This window comes from Anolis sagrei, chromosome X, assembly GCF_037176765.1.
Source record: "Anolis sagrei isolate rAnoSag1 chromosome X, rAnoSag1.mat, whole genome shotgun sequence".
Lineage (NCBI taxonomy): Eukaryota > Metazoa > Chordata > Lepidosauria > Squamata > Dactyloidae > Anolis > Anolis sagrei.
The window spans coordinates 29572793-29594131 of NC_090034.1; the positions used below are offsets into that span (position 1 = coordinate 29572793).

At 37.8% G+C, this 21339-nt stretch overlaps 1 protein-coding gene across 1 annotated transcript in view; it reads right to left on the reverse strand.

Annotated features, from left to right (window-relative positions):
* Window positions 1-20257, reverse strand: part of MYO1H (myosin IH) — a gene marked incomplete at its 5' end in the record, with an annotated part of 40440 nt that extends 20183 nt beyond the window's left edge. Inside the window, 17 exons of the mRNA XM_060785791.2 lie at window positions 2288-2393; window positions 2703-2783; window positions 2880-2926; window positions 5308-5402; window positions 5495-5586; window positions 5667-5747; window positions 7592-7697; window positions 9002-9069; window positions 10516-10635; window positions 10765-10836; window positions 11613-11726; window positions 13059-13157; window positions 14978-15157; window positions 15874-15954; window positions 16632-16830; window positions 19441-19556; window positions 20090-20257. Of these exons, the coding sequence (XP_060641774.2) occupies window positions 2288-2393; window positions 2703-2783; window positions 2880-2926; window positions 5308-5402; window positions 5495-5586; window positions 5667-5747; window positions 7592-7697; window positions 9002-9069; window positions 10516-10635; window positions 10765-10836; window positions 11613-11726; window positions 13059-13157; window positions 14978-15157; window positions 15874-15954; window positions 16632-16830; window positions 19441-19556; window positions 20090-20257 (1825 nt within the window). The remainder of the gene's footprint in view (window positions 1-2287; window positions 2394-2702; window positions 2784-2879; window positions 2927-5307; window positions 5403-5494; window positions 5587-5666; window positions 5748-7591; window positions 7698-9001; window positions 9070-10515; window positions 10636-10764; window positions 10837-11612; window positions 11727-13058; window positions 13158-14977; window positions 15158-15873; window positions 15955-16631; window positions 16831-19440; window positions 19557-20089) is intronic.
* Between the last annotated feature and the right edge of the window lie 1082 nt (window positions 20258-21339).

Consider the following 21339-nt stretch of genomic DNA (forward strand, 5'->3'; position numbering starts at 1 on the left):
TATAATATAATGTTGCTACTACATATTACTATATTAAATAGACTCATAGAATAGAGTTAGAAAGGACTCTACTATGGTATTGGGGGAGAACAGACAGGAAGGAAGGAAGGAAGGAAGGAAGGAAGGAAGGAAGGAAGGAAAGAGGTACCAAAAGAAGGAAAAAGAGAAAATAGGAAAGAAATAGGAGAGGAAAGGCAGGAAAGAGATAAAGAAGGAAGGAAGGAGAAAAGGAAATAAAAAGGGAAAGTAGGAAGGAAACAGAGAGGGAAGAAAGGAGACAAAGGAAGAAGAAGAGAAAGGGGGAGGGAAGGAAGGAAAGAGAGAAGAAAGGATGAAACCAAAGAGAGAAAGAAGGAATGAAAGAGGTAGAGAAGGAAGAAAGGAGAGAAAGGGGAAGGGGAAGAAAAAGTGGGAAGGAATAGGTAGGTACCTCTCTTTCATAATAGTTCAGATATCTACCTCTACTTCGAAAATTCTTACTATAGGCCACAGCAACACGTGGCAGGGCACAGATAGTCTATATAAATAAAAATGTAATGTGATACCATCAGAACTCAAAAACCACTGGGGGAATTGACACCAAATTTGGACACAAGACACCTAACAACCCAATGTATGTACTCCACTCAAAAAAATTGATTTTGTCATTTGGGAATGGTCGTTGCTGGGATTTATAGTTTACCTACAATCAAAGAGCATTCTGAACTCCACCAATGATGGAATTGGGCCAAACTTAGCACACAGGACTAACATGACCAACAGAAAAAACTGGAAGGCTTTGGTGGACATTGGCCTTGAGTTTGAGAATTTTAGTTCACCCACATCCAGAGAGCACTGTGGACTCAAACAATGATGGATCTGGACTAAACTTGGCACAAATATTCCATATGCCCAAATATGAACACAGATGGAGTTTAAGGGAAATGGACCTTGACATTTAGGATTTGTAGTTGCTGGGATTTATAGTTCACCTACAATCAAAGAGCATTCTGAACTCCACCAATGATTATCTATATAAATAAAAATTGAACCAAACATGGCATACAGGACTTCCATGACCAACTGAACACACTGGAAGGGTTTGGTGGGCATTGACCTTGAGTTTGGGAGTTGTAGTTCACCTATATCCAGAGAGCACTGTGGACTCAAACAATGATGGATCTGGATCAAACTTGACGCAAATATTCCATATGCCCAAATATGAACACAGATGGAGTTTGGAGGAAATAGACCTTGACATTTGGGATTTGTAGTTACTGAGATTTATAGTTCATCTACAGTCAAAGAGGGTTCTGAACTCCACCAACGACAGAAATGGGGCAAACGTCCCACACAGAACCCCCATGACCAACAGAAAATACTTAAAGCCATCCAATCCAACTCCCTTCATAAGGGCAAGAAAACATAATCAAAGTCCTCCTGACAAAGAGCCATCCAGCCATAGAGATAGATAGATAGATAGATAGATAGATAGATAGATAGATAGATAGATAGATAGATAGATCGGGAGTTGTAGTTGCTGGGATTTATAGTTCGCCAAACAATCAAATAGCATGATAGAATTGAACCAGCCGGGGCATACTGGACTCCCATGACCAACAGAAAACACTAGAAGGGTTTGGTGAGCATTGACCTTGAGTTTGGGAGTTGTAGTTCACCTACATCCAGAGACTACCATGGACTCAAACAATGATGGATCTGGACCAAACTTGGCACGAACATTCCATGTGCCCAAATATGAACACAGATGGAGTTTGGGGGAAATAGACCTTGACATTTGGGAGTTGTAGTTACTGGGATTTATAGTTCATCTACAGTCAAAGAGGGTTCTGAACCCCACCAACGACAGAATTGGGGCAAACTTCCCACACAGAACCCCCATGGCCAACAGAAAATACTTAAGGCCATCCAGTCCAACTCCCTTCACCAGGGCAAGAAAATGTAATTAAAGCCCTCCTAACAAAGAGCCATCCAGTCATAGATATAGATAGATATGATTCACACACACACAGATATAGTATCATAGATTTGAAAGGGACCCTTAAAAAGGACAATGATATCTTGCATGTTCCAGTGTGGGCAAACTAGACAATCTCCACATCAACACTGACAAAGAAACAGTAAGAAATACTGTTTACCCACAAGCATAAAGAAATTACATATAGTAGAAACCAACACTTTCTCATTACTTGATTTTCCAGATCAACAGACTGGGCCACAGCAACGCATGGCAGGGGGCAGCTAGTTAACAATAAAATGATATAAATAAATGATTTTTTTCCCCAACCTGGCTCTTTATCGTCATTGGGTTTAATGCACCGGATGTAAGAAGGCTCTTTGGACATGAGGATCTCTATCAGGCTGGACAGGCTGTTCTTGAACTGCGTCGCCACCTGAAATAATAATATAAAATAATAATACTATAATAATTATATTTATAATATAATAATAATACAATCTCAATTAAAATGATTAATAGAACTAATATAATAATATAAAATAATGACACATAATGTAATAATCATGTAATATATAATAAAATATATAGACACTTGGGAAGTGTCAAACATGTGATCCAATACAACAGCCAGCAGAGTGATCATGTCTGCTGTGGACTCATCTTGTTGTGTTTCATATAATAAAATATAACAACAATAATAAATTAATAATAGTAATAATTATTATAATCATAATCATAATACGGTTTCAGGCCTGCGCCGGTTCTCCAGTTCGGCGGGGAGGAAGCACTCCCTCAGGATCCCGTTCTTCGACTTGCAAAGGACCTTTGGGTTAATTAAAAGAAGCCGATCAATTGGATTCAATGGGTCGATGATTATCAATTGTGCTTGTTTTCTGTGTGCAAAAGTCCTGATCCCGACCTCTTTCAGGTTCCGGAAGAGAAGGTCATTGTTCTTCTCCAAAAAGCCTGGGGGAAAAAACAAAGAGAAGGGTACATTGGGATCTATAGTACCATGGAAGTCAATGGGAGGATGCTGCGAGTTGTAGTCCATATAATGCAACAAGGGAGGGTGGGGTTGTATTATATAGACATTTTTGGGAGGATGATGTGAGTTGCAGTACACAGAACACAATTTTATTTCTCACCCCTGGGGGGATGGGACTCAAAGCAGTTTACAACATAATAAATGGCAAAAATTCAATGCCAGACATATATAAAAGAAATACATACATATCAAAAACATAACATAAAACTAAAACCATTAAAACTAAACAACACATCAACATAAACATAAAACATTTTGATTTATCAAATCATTCTTTTAAAGCTAGACGTAATTCCACATACAAGTTTAAAATTGCTTTGTAAAATTTCCCAAAGACTGCTGCACAGCAAAAGAAAAGATGACGGGATCTGTAGTCCATATAATGCAATGGGAGGATGATGGCGGTTGTAGGATATAGAATACAATGAAATGATATTGAGTTGTGTAGTGCATAGAAAGCAATGGGAGAGTGGTGGGAGTTGTAGTACATAAGAACCAATGGAGATGGTAGAATCCGTAGTTCATAGAAGTCAGGTTGATGTGAGGATGATGGGAGTTGTAGTGTATAGAATACAATGAGATGATGATGAGATATGTAGACAATAGAACTCAATTAGAGGATGGTGGGATCTGTAGTCCCTAGAAGGCAATGGGAGGATGATGGGAGTTGTTGTGTATAGAATACAATGAGATGATGGGCTCTATAGTCCATAGAAGTCAATGAGAGGATGGTGGTGGTTGTAGTATATAGAATTCAATGAGATGATGGGATGAATAGTCAATGGGAGGGTGGGATCTGTAGTCTATAGAAAGCAATGTGAGGATGGTGGGAATTGAAGTATGTAAGAAAGAATGAGGATGATGAGATCAGAAGTCCATATAATACAATGGGAGGAAGATGGGAGTTGTAGTGCATAGAATAAAATGAATGGCAAAGGGAGAATGGCAAGGGTTGTAGTCCATAAAAAGGCAATGTGAGGATGATGGGATCCATAGTCCATAAAAGTTGTATATAGTATATAGCAGTAATATAAAGAATACAATGAAAGATTGAAGTAAGTAGTACCATAGAAGGCAATGGAAGAGTGATAATGAGATCCATAGTCCATAGAATACAATGGAAGGCTGATTGGAGTTAGTGGAATGAATGCGATGAGAGTTGTTCTCCATAGAAGGCAATGGGAGGGTGATGGGCACTGTAATCCATAGAAGTCAATGGGAGGATGATGTAAGTTATATCATACTAATACTGTGCTGTGCTAATAATAAAATATATTGTACATTATATACATATAATATTGATCATAATATTGTTATACAATATAATAATAATACAATATCATAATATAATAATTGTATATTTTATATTACATGTAATATTACTAATAATATTGCAGTATAGTGGTATAGTACAATATAGTAATATATAATACTAATATTGTGCTATGCTAATAATATAATATATTGTATGTACATATAACTTGTAAGCTGCTCTGAGTCCCCTTCGGGGTGAGTAGGGCAGGATATAAATGTCGCAAATAAATAAATAAATAAATAAATAAGTTGCAGTACATAAGAAATAATGAGGATTATGGGATCAGTAGTACCATAGAAGCCAATGGGAGGATAATGGGCATTGTAGTCCATAAAATGAAAGGATGATGGGAGTGGCTGTACATAAGAAATAATGAGGAAGTTGGGATCTGTAGTTCAAAGAAAGCAATGAGAGGACGATGGGAGTTCTAGTATAGAGAATGCAATGGGAGGATGATGGGAGTTGTGGTTGGGATCTGTAGTCCATGGCAAGCAATGCGATGGTGGTGGGGGTTGTAGTCCATAGAAGTCAATGTGAGGATGATGGGAGTTGTAGTACATAACTCATTGAGGATATTGTAGTCCATAGAGGCAATGTAAAGGAGTTATAGTATATAGAATGCAATGGGAGGATGATGGGACTTGTGGTCAATAGAATGAATTGAGAAGACACTAGGATGTGTAGTCCATAGAAAACAATGAGAGGGTGATGGGAGTTGTGGTATATAAGACTCAATGGTGATGGGATCTGCAATTCATCAAAGGCATTTGGGGAAGATGGGAGTTGTAGTATATAGAATACAATGAGGGGACGTTGGGATCTGCAGTCCATAGAAAGCAATGTGAGGGTGATGGGGACGGTAGTACATAAGACTCAATGATGATGTTTGGACCTGTACTCAATAGGAGGAGGATGGGTTCTGTAGTCTATATGAAGGCATTGGGAGGACGCTGGGAGTTGTACTGTGCCCTTGCTTGCTTTGCTTACCCACAGTGCAGTAGGTGACTTCCCCGGCGTAATGCAAGAGACGGAAGTCGACCCAGCCAATGGAGCGACGCACCTGCAGGTCAGCCAGCTTCCGGCTGCAGAAAGTATATTATATCACATTACATCATTCTATTTATTATTCTATTGTATTATTATATTATTACAGTATTATCTATTATTTCCCTACGTGAGGAAGTGGGCATGCCCTCCCAATCTCTCCTCCATTTTCTCCAGGAAACTCAGGTCGGTGGCTTCTCCAGGTCGAAGGCCTTCCTCGTCCTTAGAAAGAAAACAAGGCAATGGGATTTGTAGTTTCCCCATAAACAAGCAAGCAAACAAACAAACAATCCCTTACTTACCAAGATGGCGATGATGCCTTTGTGTTTCTCTTCCACCAAATCGCAGATGACTTTATTGTTGAAATAGGAGACCGGTTCCCACTGTAAATATACACACACATACACACACACACATTTTAATAGGAAGGGAGACCCTAAAGGTCATAATATATAATTGATACCAAAAGAAGTATAAAATAGACATAAAATAATGCAAAATAAAGAGGAAACCCTAAAGGTCATTGTGGTGAAGTGTAAATTTTTAACTTGCAGTTATGTATAACTATAGATAGATGTTTTAAAGGGTAAGTATTTAAAGTTGTATAACTAAGGGGGATGGTGGCCAGCTCAGCTCATGTTGAGCTGGGTTACCATGGAAACAGGGGCGGAGCCAGCTGCCACTTGGCAGGACAGCCATTTTAAAACAGTTAGTCTGTAGTCAGAGAACTACAGGAGTGGCTGGTTCTGTTGTGTAGCGAGAACCACGGAAGTAATCTGTAGTTTAAAACTACAGGGAAAAGCTGATTCTATAGTAGTAAGAATTAGGAAGGTTTTGGCTTTTAACCTGAGTAGTTTAAATAAGTTGAGTTGACCTATTTATATTAATAGTTAGTGTATGAGAGAAAGGGTGAGAGAAACCCAGTGAGAATCTCTATTGCAACAGAGACATCACAAAGAAAGAATAAGCTTGTAATTGAAGTAATCCATTAGGGAAAGTAACACAGTTTGAAGAAAAATAAGTTTGAAACCTGTTTAGTGGAAGGAAGAGTCCTTTCCAGAGTTGTTTAAGGAATGTTATAAATGTAACCTTTGAAGATATGTGCCTCTAAGAGTAAGAAACATTGAAACCATCATGCTCCTTCTACATTTCAATAAACTTGTTACTGCTTTTCCTAAAGCTCTGTCTCTGTTACAGTTCCTTTCCAAATTAAGTCACGCTACATAGAAGAAAGACTAAATCAATATTACTATCTATTAGCTACGCTATCAAATTAATACACCCTTACAAATTGGTGGCTCCTTTACCAACTCTTCACAAATTGGTGGCATTGTTGGAAATGCCATGAGCAACTTGGATACTTTTTCCATATGTGGTGGACATGTAAAGTAGCATCCAAATTTTGGACAGAAATACACGAAGAAGTACAGAAGATGTTAAAAATAAAGTTCACCAAAAAACCGGAGTACTATTTACTTGGGTTTACAGATTTAGACCTACAACTAAATGAACAAGAAGATAAGCTTTTTACATTTATCACAACTGCCGCCAGAATTGTTTTTGCAAGAGAATGGAAGCAAAAATTAAATCCACCTATAGAAGAGTGGATAGGAAAAAATAGGGAAATTATGGACATGGATGAATTGACTTTTTTGTTGAAAAAAAATATGGGTAATACGTTAAAAAGAACAAACTGGGACCTCCTCCACAGCTACCTGGAGAAATTGCGAAAATAGAAGACACAACAGACATTTACTTTTTTAGGGAATATTTTTTAATAATAAAAAGACATTAACCAAAAAGATGGAATGGAAGTCAATTTTCTTTTTTTATCTTTTTCTTTTTGTACCTTTTTGTACCTTTTTGTTTTTTTCTTTTTTTCCATTTTTCACTCCCCCCCCCCATATACTATCTTTTTCTCTCTTTCTATATTGTTATTGTTCTCACTCTTTCATTGTATTATGGAAAATCTAATAAAATTCTTAAAAAAAGAAAAAGAAGGACTAAATCAATATTACTAGCTATTAGCTACGCTATCAAATTAATAAACCCTTACAAATTGGTGGCTCCTTTACCAACTCTTCACAAATTGGTGGCATTGTTACAGTCATCTAGACCAACCCCCCTATTTTTGATATACAGTTTAATCCACCCAACCTTCAAAGAAAGCCCATAATTGGCTATAATATAATGGGAAAGGGGCCCCCTAATGGTCATCTAGACCAACCTCGATGCCTTCCTGTTCATATTCGTCTTGCTCCGCCTTCAGAGTCATTTCAATCAGCAGCTGCTGCAGCTTCTCGTTGCAATAATTGATGCAGAACTGCTCAAAGCTAATAATGCATATGCATGGAAAGCCAATGGGAAAATAAGATAAAATAAAATAATAATATTATATTATAAATACTAAAACATAACAAAGCAATATAATAAATATATATAATAAAATATAGTAACATAGTAATATAATATAATGTAATGCAATAATAAAATAATGTCATAAATATAATATAATATAATAATAAAAATAATATATTAAAATAATATAATAATATAATGACATAAAATATAATAATATAAATGAAATGAAATAATAAAATATAATATAATACATATAAATATAAATAATATAATATAAAATAATAAAATAATAAAAAATAAAATCATCATATCAAATAAAAATAATATAATAAAATAGTATAATAAAATTATAAAATTAATATAAATCATAAAACAAAATATAAAATATTGAAATAAAATGAAATATTATATCAAATATTAAAATAATATTACAAAATATAATAGAATAAAATAATAATATAATAAATATTAATTATAAAATAAAAATTTAAAATAATATCAATTAAATAAAATTAAATAGTATAGTGAATATAAATAAAATAAAATAAATGTAAAATAATGTAACAAAATAATAAAATAAATAAAAAACAATAAAATAAAATGCAAAGACATTTTAACATAAAATATAATATAGTAAAATAATAAGATGAAATGAAATGAAATAATGAAATAATATATATAATAAAATAATATAATAAATGTATAAATAATATAATATAACAATATCATTAGTATAAAATAATAACATATACTAATATAATAATATTATATACATTATTATATTATTTGATTTGGGAGAGTTGTAGTTCACCTACATCCAGAGAGCACTGTGTACCCAAACACTGATGGCATACATGCCTGATATGCCGAAATTTGATTTCTGGAGTTGTTTGGGGATAACTGACCTTCATTTCTGTGAGTTGCAGTTCACCCACAACCACAGAAATGGTGACCTCCACCAATGATGGACCAAACCTGGCACACAGAACCCCCATGACTAACTCAATCTACTGGAGGGGTTTGAGGGGACTGACTTACCACAGTAGAAATTGTAGTTTACTCTACAGTCAGAGAGCACACTGAACCCCACTGATGATGCATCTAGAGCAAACTTTTTATGATTAACTGGCATGATGTGTGCTGTAGTTCACCCACAACTTTATGCATTTTGTACAATTAAAAATGACTTTTTCAAATAACCCAGCAATGTTGGGTACCCAAGCTAGTAATATAATATAATATAATATAATATAATATAATATAATATAATATAAACCTGTTTGTCTGGAAGACCTCGAAGCCGTAAATGTCAAGGAGGCCAATCACGGTTTTCCTGCTGAAGTCCTTTCCCACAAAATAACACACACATATATAATTATAAATATAATATAAATAAAAATGGAATAAAATGGGTAAAGGAAAAGGTTTCCTTTTGACATTAAGTCTAGTCGTTTCCAACTCTGGAGGGGGTGGTGGTGCTTATCTTCATTTCTATGCTGAAGAGCCGGCATTATCCGTAGACGTCTCCTAGGTCATGTGGCCAGCATGACTGCATGGAGTGCAGTTACCTTCTTGCAAAAGTGATACCTATTGATCTACTGAGATTTGCATGTTTTCAAACAGCTAGGTTGGCAGAAGCTCATCCTGCTCCCCAGATTTGCGGAAGCTCATCCCGCTCCCCAGATTTGAACCACTGACCTTTCAGTCAGCAAGTTCAGCAGCTCAGTCATTTAATCTGCTGCACTGGGGGGCCTTAAATATGTATAGGCAACATTATAATAAATAGAACTAATATAAATAGGACTATAATATAATTATTTTTTTGTCGTGTCAGGAGTGACTCCTGGTGTGAGAGAATTGGCCATCTGCAAGGACGTTGCCCAGGGGATGCCCGGATGATTTGATGTTTATCATCCTTGTGGGAGGCTTCTCTCATGTCCCCGCATGAGGAGCTGGAGCTGATAGAGAGAGCTCATCCGCCTCTCCCTGGATTCGAACCTGCGACCTGTCGGTCTTCAGTCCTGCCGACACAGGGGTTTAACCCACTGTGCCACCGGGGGCTCCATAATAAAATATTAATATTATACAATAATAATATTAATAGAAATAGAATGATATAAGATAATAGAAATGGAATAGGAGTATAATATCATATCATAATATTAATATAATATAATATAAATATAATATAAATAGAACTATAATATAATTATAATATAACATATTGCAATAATAGAATAGAATATAAATTGTATATATTGTAATAATATAGTTCTATTTCTATTGTTATATATTGTATCATGGTTCTATTACGTTACAATCCTTATATTATATTATTATATAATACAATAATACAATGCAGTGTTCCCTGCAAAAAAATAAGGTGCGTGGTGCCTTTAAATCTCCCCTTGCTTCTGCCTCACCCTCGGAATGTGATATACATATATATATAAAGAGAGAGCGCGCACATTCCTACTTCGTGGATTTTCACTTTTCGCGGTTGGTCCTGGAACATAACACTCGCAATAAGTGACAGAACACTGTACAGTATAATATAAAATAATAATATACTATAATTATAATGTAATACAATGCAATAAATATAATATAATATAATATAATATAATATAATATAATATAATATATAATGTAATATAATATAATATAATATAATATAATATAATAGATGGCCTTGGCAATCATATAATACAGAAGACGATATAATATTATAATATAATATTATATTATCTTATAATCTAATGCAATGCAATGGGGCGATGATGATTTGACCTTGTTGGCCAGAGCGGCGTTGACCCTGCTGACCAGCCAGGTGAAGGTGCGGCCATAGATAGCCTTGGCGACAGCGTCTCGCGCATAAAAGGCCAGGTCCACGTCCAAGGGGCTCAGGACCTTAAAAGAAACAAGAAACACAATATATAGAAATATAAATATTTTAATTTATATAGATAAATAAAAATAAATAAACACAATATATAAATATGTATATAAATATATAAATATAAATAAGAAACACAATACCTCTTCAAAGCGGGCCTCGATCTTCCTGTGTGTCAGGGCCTCCTGCAGGATGGACAAATGGACCCCCAAAAGCTGGAAAATAATCACGGAAATAATTGGGAATTAATTATAATTAATTGATCTCTATATCGTTCTATTTAGGGTGTATAACTATCTATCTATCTATCTATCTATCTATCTATCTATCTATCTATAATTTATTACATGTATCTTATTATATATCTATACACAAAATAAATCTATTTATATTATAGTTCTATTTATATTATATCATATATTATATCAATCCATCAAACCATGTTGGGAGCATTTGAGGTACAAACATATATACGTACTCCCCGATTTATTAGTTTTTCGGGACACTGGCCCCAATTTTGGAAGATGTTTTAGCTGAAACCATACCAGTATTTTAATTCAGATGACAAAGAATATATGTGCAAAATTTGGTCCCAATCCATCAAACTATGTTACATGCATTTGGGGTACAAACATATATATGTATATACCCATTTATTAGTTTTTGTGGCTCTAGCTCTGAACAAAGTGAATGTTTGCAATTGAAACCATGCCAGTATTTTAAGATGATAATAAGTCTGTGTACGAAGTTGGGTCCCGATCCATCAAACTATAGTACTTGCATTTTAGGACAAACTTACACACAAACCCATTCATTGATTTTTGGGGTTCTGGTCCCAACTAAAGGGCCTATTTAAGTTAAAAACCTACCAGTAATTTAATTTAGACTATAAAGGGCCTGTGTATGACATGTTTGGCCCTGATGAAGCAAATTATTTAGGAGCTTTTGTGGATCAAATAAATATACATACACACACATATATATTCCATACCTTTGATATCCATTTAATTTGAGCCCCCTTGACGATAATGGCATGGCCATTGGAGTCTTCCTCGAAGTGGACATTGCCAAGGTGCAAAACGCTGCCGATAACGCTAAAAAGATTCTGCAACAAGAATATCTATATATCTATATCTATCTATACACATTGAGTATGTGGCAGAGATGTCCACTTACACAGACAGGCTCCCACTTCCACAAACAGCTTTAATTCACAGTGTAAGGAGCCACCAAAAACACTCCCTTCAAGGAAATTTCAGGTTATAGCAGGCGCCATGAACACGTCCCCCTAACCCTGCCAGTGTCCTCCCCAAACACCATACTGGCCACCACACAAGTGAAGGCTTTCATTTGGGGATAATTTCATCCTAGGTGTTCTGTTATTCCTCCAGAATGGACATCCCAGAGTTCCTTTCTCTATCTCAATTGGTGTGGAATTTGCATAACCCCACCCACTTGATTTATAGTTGCTGTGCACCTACATCCAGAGGGCACGGTGAACCCAACCAACGATGGATCTGGACCACACTTGCCACAGATGATGGAATTTGCAGTACCTTCCCTCCCTTCCAGAGACTATTGAGACCCCCACAAATGATGGACCTAGACCACACTTGCCACACAGACCCCCTATGACCCACTAGTGCGATTTGAGGGAGGATGGACCACAGCTGATGGGATTTCCAGAACTATCAACCGATTCGCCTCCCACAGACCACCGTGACCCCCATGAATGATGGACCTGGACAAAACTTTGCACACAGACTCCCCATGACCAACAGAACATACTAGAGACATTGGGGGAAATTGATCTTGGTGGGAGATTGTTCACCTGCATCCAGAGATGACTCCCCAACACCAATGGACCGGCACCAAACTTGGCACAGAGAAGCCCCATGACCAACTGCGGGCATTGATCTTGATTTTGGGAGTTGTAGTTCACCCTTATCCACAGAGCACTGAACCCATCTGACATTGGATCTGGACCAAACACAGACCCAACACGGCCAACTGAGCATACAGGCCCACTTTGGGGGATGATTGACTTAGGATCTGGGAGTTATAGTTCACTCTTATCCAGAGAGCACTGAATCCAGCCAACATCGGATCTGGACCAAACACAGACCAAACATGGTCAACTTTGGATACAGGTTGGGATTGGGGAGGATTGACACACAATTTTGGGAATTGTAGTTTACCCACATTTCTATGCATTTTGCAATGAGAACATTCATAAAAAATAAAAGTAAAGACTGAGTTTTTCCTAATAAATAGTGTTACACATTACCAAACCGATAATATCAAATACCCCAAAACAAACAATGCCCTCTTCTAATAACCCAGACACTCCCCAAGCTATTCATATAATATAATATAATGTAATGTAATGTAATGTAATGTAATGTAATATAATATAATATAATATAATATAATACACCTCAATATCTGAAGCAGAGAAGTCGATGACAGTGAAGGCTTTGTTGACAGTCCTCCAGTCGCTCCGGTCGTTGATGGACGAGACTTTGGCGCAGCCACCCTGTAATCCAGAAAAGGTAACTTTTCTTTTAAAAGTAACATGCTTCGTTAAAGAAACTAGTTACCTTCATTCAGTTACTCCAGTCATTCTCAGTTATTCCTGATGAAACAAGCCTGCTATGGGAAGATATATGGAAGTTACCTCTGGTCTCCCTCTAATGGCCAAATCAAATACTGGAAATATATTAAATACTGTATGGTGGAAACATACCATAGACTCACCAGGAGGACCTAGAGAAGTCCTAGAGAGGTCGTTTATTCTTTTTTAAATGTTCTATGTCTTCCAACCCAACCCTATAGTGGATACCTAGAAAATTCCTAGAGAGGTCAAAAAATCCTAAGTTCTTCTAGAGGAAACATACCATAGACTCACCTGGAGGGCCTAGAAAGTTCCTATAATGGTCAAAAAATTCTAGGTCCTCTATGAGGGAGACACAGAAATACTTGGAGGACCTAGAAAAGTCCTAGGGTTGCATTTTGGTTTTTATTTAAAGTAGGTCCCCTAATCCTTCTCCATGGTGGAAACATAACATAGACTCACCAGTAAGATCAAGAAAAATCTTGGAGAGGTTATATATGGTTTTTAAAATATTCTAGGTCCTCCAGTCCAACACTATGATGAAAACATACCATAGACGCACTTGGGAGACCTAGAAAAGTCATAGAGAGATTAAAATTCTTGGTTCTCTGACCCAACTCTATAGTGGAAACATAGAATCACCTGGAGCACCTAGAACATTCCTAGAGAAGTCAAAGATTTTCCAACGTGATGTGGAAACATATCATAGACTCACATGAATGATCTAGAAAATCCACAGAGAGATTTTTTTTTTAAATAGGTTCTCCAGCCCAACTGGTGGAAACCTAACATAGACGCCTTTGGGGGACTGAGAAAGTTGCTAGAAAGGTCAAAAAAATTCTTGGTCCTCCAACCCAACTCTATAGTTGAAACATACCATAGACCAGTGGTTCTCAACCTGTGGGTCCCCAGGTGTTTTGGCCTGGGGACTCCCAGAAATCCCAGCCAGCTTACCAGCTGTTAGGATTTCTGGGAGTTGAAGGCCAAAACATCTGGGGACTCACAGGTTGAGAACCACTGCCATGGACAAAACTGGAGGACATAGAAAAGTCCTAGGGCAGTCCTATTTTCTTTAAAAAAAATATATTCTAGGTCCTCCAAATCAACTCTATGGTGGAAACATACCATAGCATCACCTGGAGGACCTAGAAAATTCCTAGAGGGATAAAAAGAATTAGGTTCTCAAACCCAATCTATGATGAAATCACTTGAAGCCCCTAGAAAATTCCTAGAGATGTCCAAAAAATTCCAACTCAGAGGTGGAAACATACCATAGACTCACTTGGAAGACCTAGAAAAATCCTCCAATCCAACTCTATGGTGGAAGCATACCATAGACTCACCTGAACGACCTAGAAAAAAATTCTAGAGAGGTCAAAGATATTCCAACTCGATGTCAGAAACATACTATAGACTCTCATGAGGGACCAAGAAAAGTTCTAGAGAGATCAAAAATTTACCAGCTCCATAGTGGAAACATACCATAGACTCACTTGGAGGACCTAGAAAAATCCTAGAGAGGTCATATCGTCTTTAAAAATACTCTAGGTCCTCCAACCCAACTCTATAGTTGAAACCTACCATAGACACACTTGGGGGACCTAGGGGAAAAAAAACTCCTAGAGAGATCAAAAAATCTTGGTCCTCCAACCCAACCTGATGGTGGAAACATACCATAGAACCACCTGGAGGATCTAGAAAAACCTCCTAGAGGGCTAAATAAATGTCCTAGCTCCTCCCACCTGGACTAGGTACAAGTACTTCCGGGGGTCGCGCTGGAGGCCCAGCCGTTGGAGCAGCTCCTCCGTCCCTCCATCAAGCAATTGATAGAAGATGTGGAAGTTGCGCTCGCCAGGATTCTGATGGACGACGCGGGATTTCTCGATCAGGTAGCTCAGGATGTGTCCACCAACAGGGGCGCCCTGTGGGGAACAAGGCAGAATATGGAGTTGAAACCCCACCAATGTTTTAATTTGGTTCCAGTCCATCAAGTTACATAGAAGTCTTTGAGGAACAAACATATATATCCATTTACTGGTCTTACTGTTGTGGCCCCATAAAAACCAATAAATGGATATATATGTTTGTACCTCAAAGGCTTCTATGTGACTTCATGGATTGGGAACAAACATGGTATACCCATCCTTCATTAGTCAAATTAAAATTTTGGAGAGGTTTCAACTAAAAAACCCACAGCATTCAGTGTCAGGCTCTCAAAATATATATTTATGTATGCAATGCTCTTATGGAAGAGGGTGACTAAAAGCAATAACTGGATAAGTGCATTTGTAAGTTTGTACTTCAAAGGCTCCTACATGACTTGATGGATCGGGACCAAACTGAGTACACATACCCTTCTTTACTCAACTATAAAATCTGGTAAAGTTGGGCCCAGGACTCCAACATATGTATGCATGTATGCAATGCTCGTATGTAGCCACAAGAGGGTGTTATATAGATATACATGGTATTTCACAGGGATAAATGAAAAGGAAAATCCATTTTTTCAGTATGGTATTTTAAATTGGATTATGAAGGGTATGTCTACCAAGTCTGGACCCAATCCGTCAAGGAGGAGCCTTTCAGAAACAGACAAACATTGTGATGCATTGTGTTGTTGTTGTTGTTTTTTGTTTACCCTGAAATCAAATTGGATGTCCATGTATTTCCCAAATCGGCTTGAATTGTCATTCCGCAAGGTCTTCGCGTTGCCAAAAGCCTGCAGAGCATTAGAGAGGACAATCACAAGTAAATTTAGCCTGAAAATATCTGGAGACAACAATTTTGCATAAACATATGTAAATCAGGCCACCGGAGATACATGAAAATAAAAGGAAAATAATATACTCTGATGCCCCCCTCCCCCCGACTAGTGTCCAGATACTGAAAATAATAGAAAAAATACTCTCTCATGCCCCTTACTGGCCAATTCAGATACTGAAAATTATAGGAAAATAATGCTTTCTGGTGCCCCCTATTTTCAGATATTGGAAAAAATAGGAAAACAATACTCTCTGGTGCCCTCTACTGGTCAATTCAGATATTGAAAATAATAGGAAAATAATACAATTTGGTGCACCCTAGTATCCAATTCACATATTGAAAATAATAGAAAAAGAATACGTTTGGTACCCCCTTATTGGCCAATTCAGATACTGAAAATAATAGAAAAATACTTTCTAGTGCCCCCTAGGGTCCAATTCAGATAATGAAATTAATAGGAAAAAATCTATCTAGAACCTCTTGGTGGCCAATTCAGATAATGAAAATGATAGGAAAATAATACAATTTGGCGGACCATAGAGTCGATTTTAGATACTGAAAATGATAGGAAAATACAACTCTCTAGTGCCCCCTACTGGCCATCACAAGACTATGTTTCCCCTATGATTTCACCTCCAAAACCGGATTGGAGAGAAGCAGCCGGTCCCGGATGACCTGGAGCTGCTCGGTGGTGGGACATGTCATGGCAAAATACTGGAGGATCTTCTTGGAGGCCTCTGTTTTCCCAGCTCCACTTTCCCCCGAAATGAGGATGAAGTGGTTGTTGTACTCGGTGCACATGATGCGGTAGGCGTTGTCTGCAATGGCGTAGCTGTGGAGAAGAAAGGGGAACAGATTTACATGAACACATCCCCTAGTGGCCAATAGTGGAAATAATAGAACATTGTTCTCTAGGGCCCCCTTGTGGACAATTCAGATACTGGAAACAATACAGAAATAATACTCTCTGACACCCTCTAGTGGGCGATTGAGATACTGAACATGATATAAACATACTCCCCATTGGCCAATTCGGATATTGAAAATAGAAATGTGGTGCCCCCTACTGGCCAATTAAGATACCAAAAATAATAAGTAAATAATAAAATTTGGCACCCCCTGTTGTCCAGATATTGAAAATAATAGGAAATAATACATTTTGGTGCCCCCCAGTGGCCAATTCAGATTCTGAAAATAGTTTCTGGTGCCTCCTATTGGCCAATTCAGATACTGAAAGTAACAAATGTTGATGCCCCCACTGGCCAATTCAGTTACTGAAAATAATACATTTTGGCTTTCCCTAGTAGCTAATTCAGATATTGAAAATGATAGGAAAATAATACTCTCTGTTGCCCTCTATTGACTTCTGCAGATACTGAAAATAATAGGAGAATGATACTCTTTGGTGCCCCTTACCTGACAGTGCAGATACTGAAAACAACAGGAAAATCATTCTGGCACCCCCTACTGGCCAATTTAGATACTGAAAATAATACCCTCTGGTGCTCCCTAGTGACCCATTGAAATTAACATATGCAAATTAGGACACCGGAGACTCATCCCCTATTCCATTGTTCCTTATATTTGGGACTAAATCATAACCTATACACAATAAAATCCATACACATAATAAAAGTGAAAATGTGTATGTGTGTATATGGCAGAGGTATCCACGCACACAGACAGCCTCTCGCCTCCACAAACAGCTATAACCCACAGGACGCAGGAAACACCAATGAGCCTCCCTCCAAGGACATTGCAGGTTATAGCGAGCGCCATGAACATGTCCAAGAGCCCTGCCAGTGTCCTCTGCAAACACCATACTGCCCATCACCCAAGGAATGCTTTCATTTGAGGACAATGTCATCCTAGATGTTGTTTTTCCTCCCGAAAATGACATCCCAGTGTTCCTTTCTCTCTCTCCATGAGTGTGAAATTTGCACAGCCGCACCCACTGCCTTTCCCTTAACCCTTTCCTATGGCACACAGCAAACAGGACTTGATCAGCAACTGAACAAGAGGTTTGGGGGGGAATTGATCTTGATTTATAGGAGTTGTAGTTCACCTGCATCCAGAGAGCAACCAACGATGGATCTGGACCACACTTGCACAGTTGATGGGATTTGCAATACTTTCACTCACTTCCTGAGACCAGTGTGATCCCCATGAATGATTGACCTGGATCAAATTTGCCACACAGGTCCCCCCATGACCCACTTTACATCCTGGTTTGGGGAAGGATGGACCACAAATGATGGGATTTGCAGTACCTTCATCCACATCCAGAGACTACCCCACGAATGACTGGACCAAACTGACCACACAGACTCTTCATGATGTACTTTACATCCTGGTGAGTTTTGGGAGAGGATGGTCCAGGGACGATGGGAATTACAGTATTTTTACTCACTTGCAGAAACCATTGCAACCCTCACAAATGGCAGGCATGGACCAAACTTGAGACACAAAACCCCCATGAACAACAGAATATACTGGAGGAGTTTGGGGAACTGGCCCACTCGGAATCTAGGAGTTGTAGTTCACCTGCATCCAGACATACTGTGACCCCCACCAACAATGGCCCAGGACCAACATGGCACAGAGAAGCTCCATGACGAATTGAACATACTGCAGGGCTTTGTGAGAATTGAACTTCACTTTGGGAGTTGTAGTTATTATTATTATTATTATTATTATTATTATTATTATTATCTTTATGTGGACCCCGCTAGCATCTCCCGAAGGACTCGATGCGGCTTACAAAGGCCAAGGCCTCAAAACACAACATAACAATACATAACCTAAAGCAAATTAAAAACAGTTAAAGCAATATTAAACAACAAGCAATAAAACAATACACCAGGACACAATAAAACTGGGCCGGGCCAGAGTAATGGGTACAGATTAAAAGTGCTGATGTGACAGGTGATATGTAAGGATTATAGGGTAAGTGCAGTGTGCCAGCATCCAGAGTTCACCTGCATCTAGAGAGCACTGAACCCAGCCAACATCGGATCTGGACCAAACTTAGCACACAGATGCAACATGGCCAACTGTAAATACTGGCATGGTATGGGTGTTACTCCCCTTACAGATGTGAGTTGTAGTTCACCCTTATCCATAGAGTACTGAACCCAGCCAACAACAGATCTGGCCCACATCTGGCACACAAAGCCAACATGGCCAGCTGTGCATACAGGTCTGCTTTGGAGAGGACTGACCCACGATTCTGGGAATTGTAGTTCACCCACATCATTATGTATTTTCTAATGGGAGTATTCATAAACAATGAAATCAAAGACTGGCTTTTTTCTAATAAATAGTGTTACTAATTTACTAAATGATATTATCTAACACACCAAAATAAACAATGCCCTTTTCAAGCTAGTAAACATTATAAATAAGAACAACACATGAATGAGACTCAGCCATTTCCCCTTACATGTGAGGTGGGAGTTCAAAAAAATTAACTCCTTTGTACTGCTCCATCTGCTTCTTGGTATAAATGTCCAACTCTTTGTAGGGATTGACCGAGACCAACAGAGTGCCGATATAGGTCTAGAAGAAAAAGCAACATTAGCGCCCTCTCGTGGTCAATGCAGAAACTGAATATAGGAATATGGTACCACCTAGAGGCCATTTCAGATACTGAATAATAGAATTATGTTGCCCCCTTGTGGCCAAATCAGATATTGAATATAGGAATATGGTGCCACCTGAAAATAATAGGGAAATGCTCTCTGGTCCCCCCTACAGGTTAATCTAGGATTCTGAGAATAATATGAAAATACTTTTTGGTGCCACCTATTAGCCAGATACTGAAAATAGAAAGATGGTGCCCCCTACTGAACAATTCAGATACGGAAAACAATAGGAAAATTCAGATACTGACAATAATAGGACATTGTCCCCTGGTGCCCCCAGTGGTCAATTTAATACTAAAAAGAATAGGAAGATTCAGATTCTGAAAATATTAGGACACTGTCCTTTGGTGACCCCTAGTGGTCAATTCAGATACTGAGAATAATAGGGAATGACTCTCTGCTGCCCCCAGCATTCAATTCAAGTACTGAGAATAATAGAATAGATACGTAGATGAGGTTCTCCCGGTATCTCTTCCGGAGGTTGTCCATAAAGGCGCCCTCACTGGTGTGGACGTCCAGCAGGACAAAGTCTTGGACTCCAACCCGGTCACGGGCCACCAGCGCCCCCTCCATGTCCAGCTGGTGGGCCTTCCTCCACGCTGCTTCCGCCTGCAATAAGAATTAAACTAATTGAGATACAGAGAGTAACAGGGAAATACTCCTCTCTGGATCCCCTATAGGAACATACTCTCCCTATTGGCCAATTCGAATACTGAAAATAATAGGAAAACGCTCTCTCGCTCCCCCTCGTGGACAATTGAGATATTGAACATAATAGGAACATAATACTTTCCCTATTGGCTAATTTAGATACATTATTATTATTATTATTTCCAGATGGAAGCAGCGTGGAGGAATCCCCATCTTGAAATAATAATAATAATAATTTAAAAATCAGAGGATCATATTGGTCTGTTGTGCTGCAGCATCACACTGTTGTGAATGTGAGAAACAATTTAAAATGATTAATAATATTATTAATTAAAATTCATTTTAATTACAAATTCTATTTCTATGTAATATATTTAATGTATATTAGAAATACATGTAACAATATATTTATCCCTGTTTTAATTTTTAATATATTGTATATAATGTATTTAATAATATATTTATTCCTATTAATTTTTTAAAATTTCTATTTAATACATTTAATATAATGTTATTAATATTGTAATTATATATATATATATATATATATATATATATATATATATATAAAAACAGGTAAAGGTAAAGGTTTCCTCTGACATTGAGTCTAGTCATGTCCAACTCTGGGGGGTATGCTCATCTCCATTTCTAAGCTGAAGAGCCAGCTTTGTCCGTAGACACTTCCAAGGTCATGTGGCCGGCATGACTGCATGGAGCGCTGTTACCTTCCATCTGGAACAGTACCTATTGATCTACTCACATTTGCATGTTTTCAAACTGCTAGGGCTAACAGCAGGAGCCCACCCCGCTCTGTGGATTCAAACCACCGATCTTTTGGTCAGCAAATTCAGCAACTCAGCGGTTTAACCTGCTGCACCACCAGGGGGCCCTAAAATAATATATTTTTTCCTATTTAATATATATTTTAGTTTTGAGTAGTTCGCTTTATTATGGTCAATGACCAGCTCAAGAGAAGAGGGACATAGTCCCACACAAACACATCATGTCTAAGGGTCAAGAGATTTAAAACTTTAAAACGCATCATT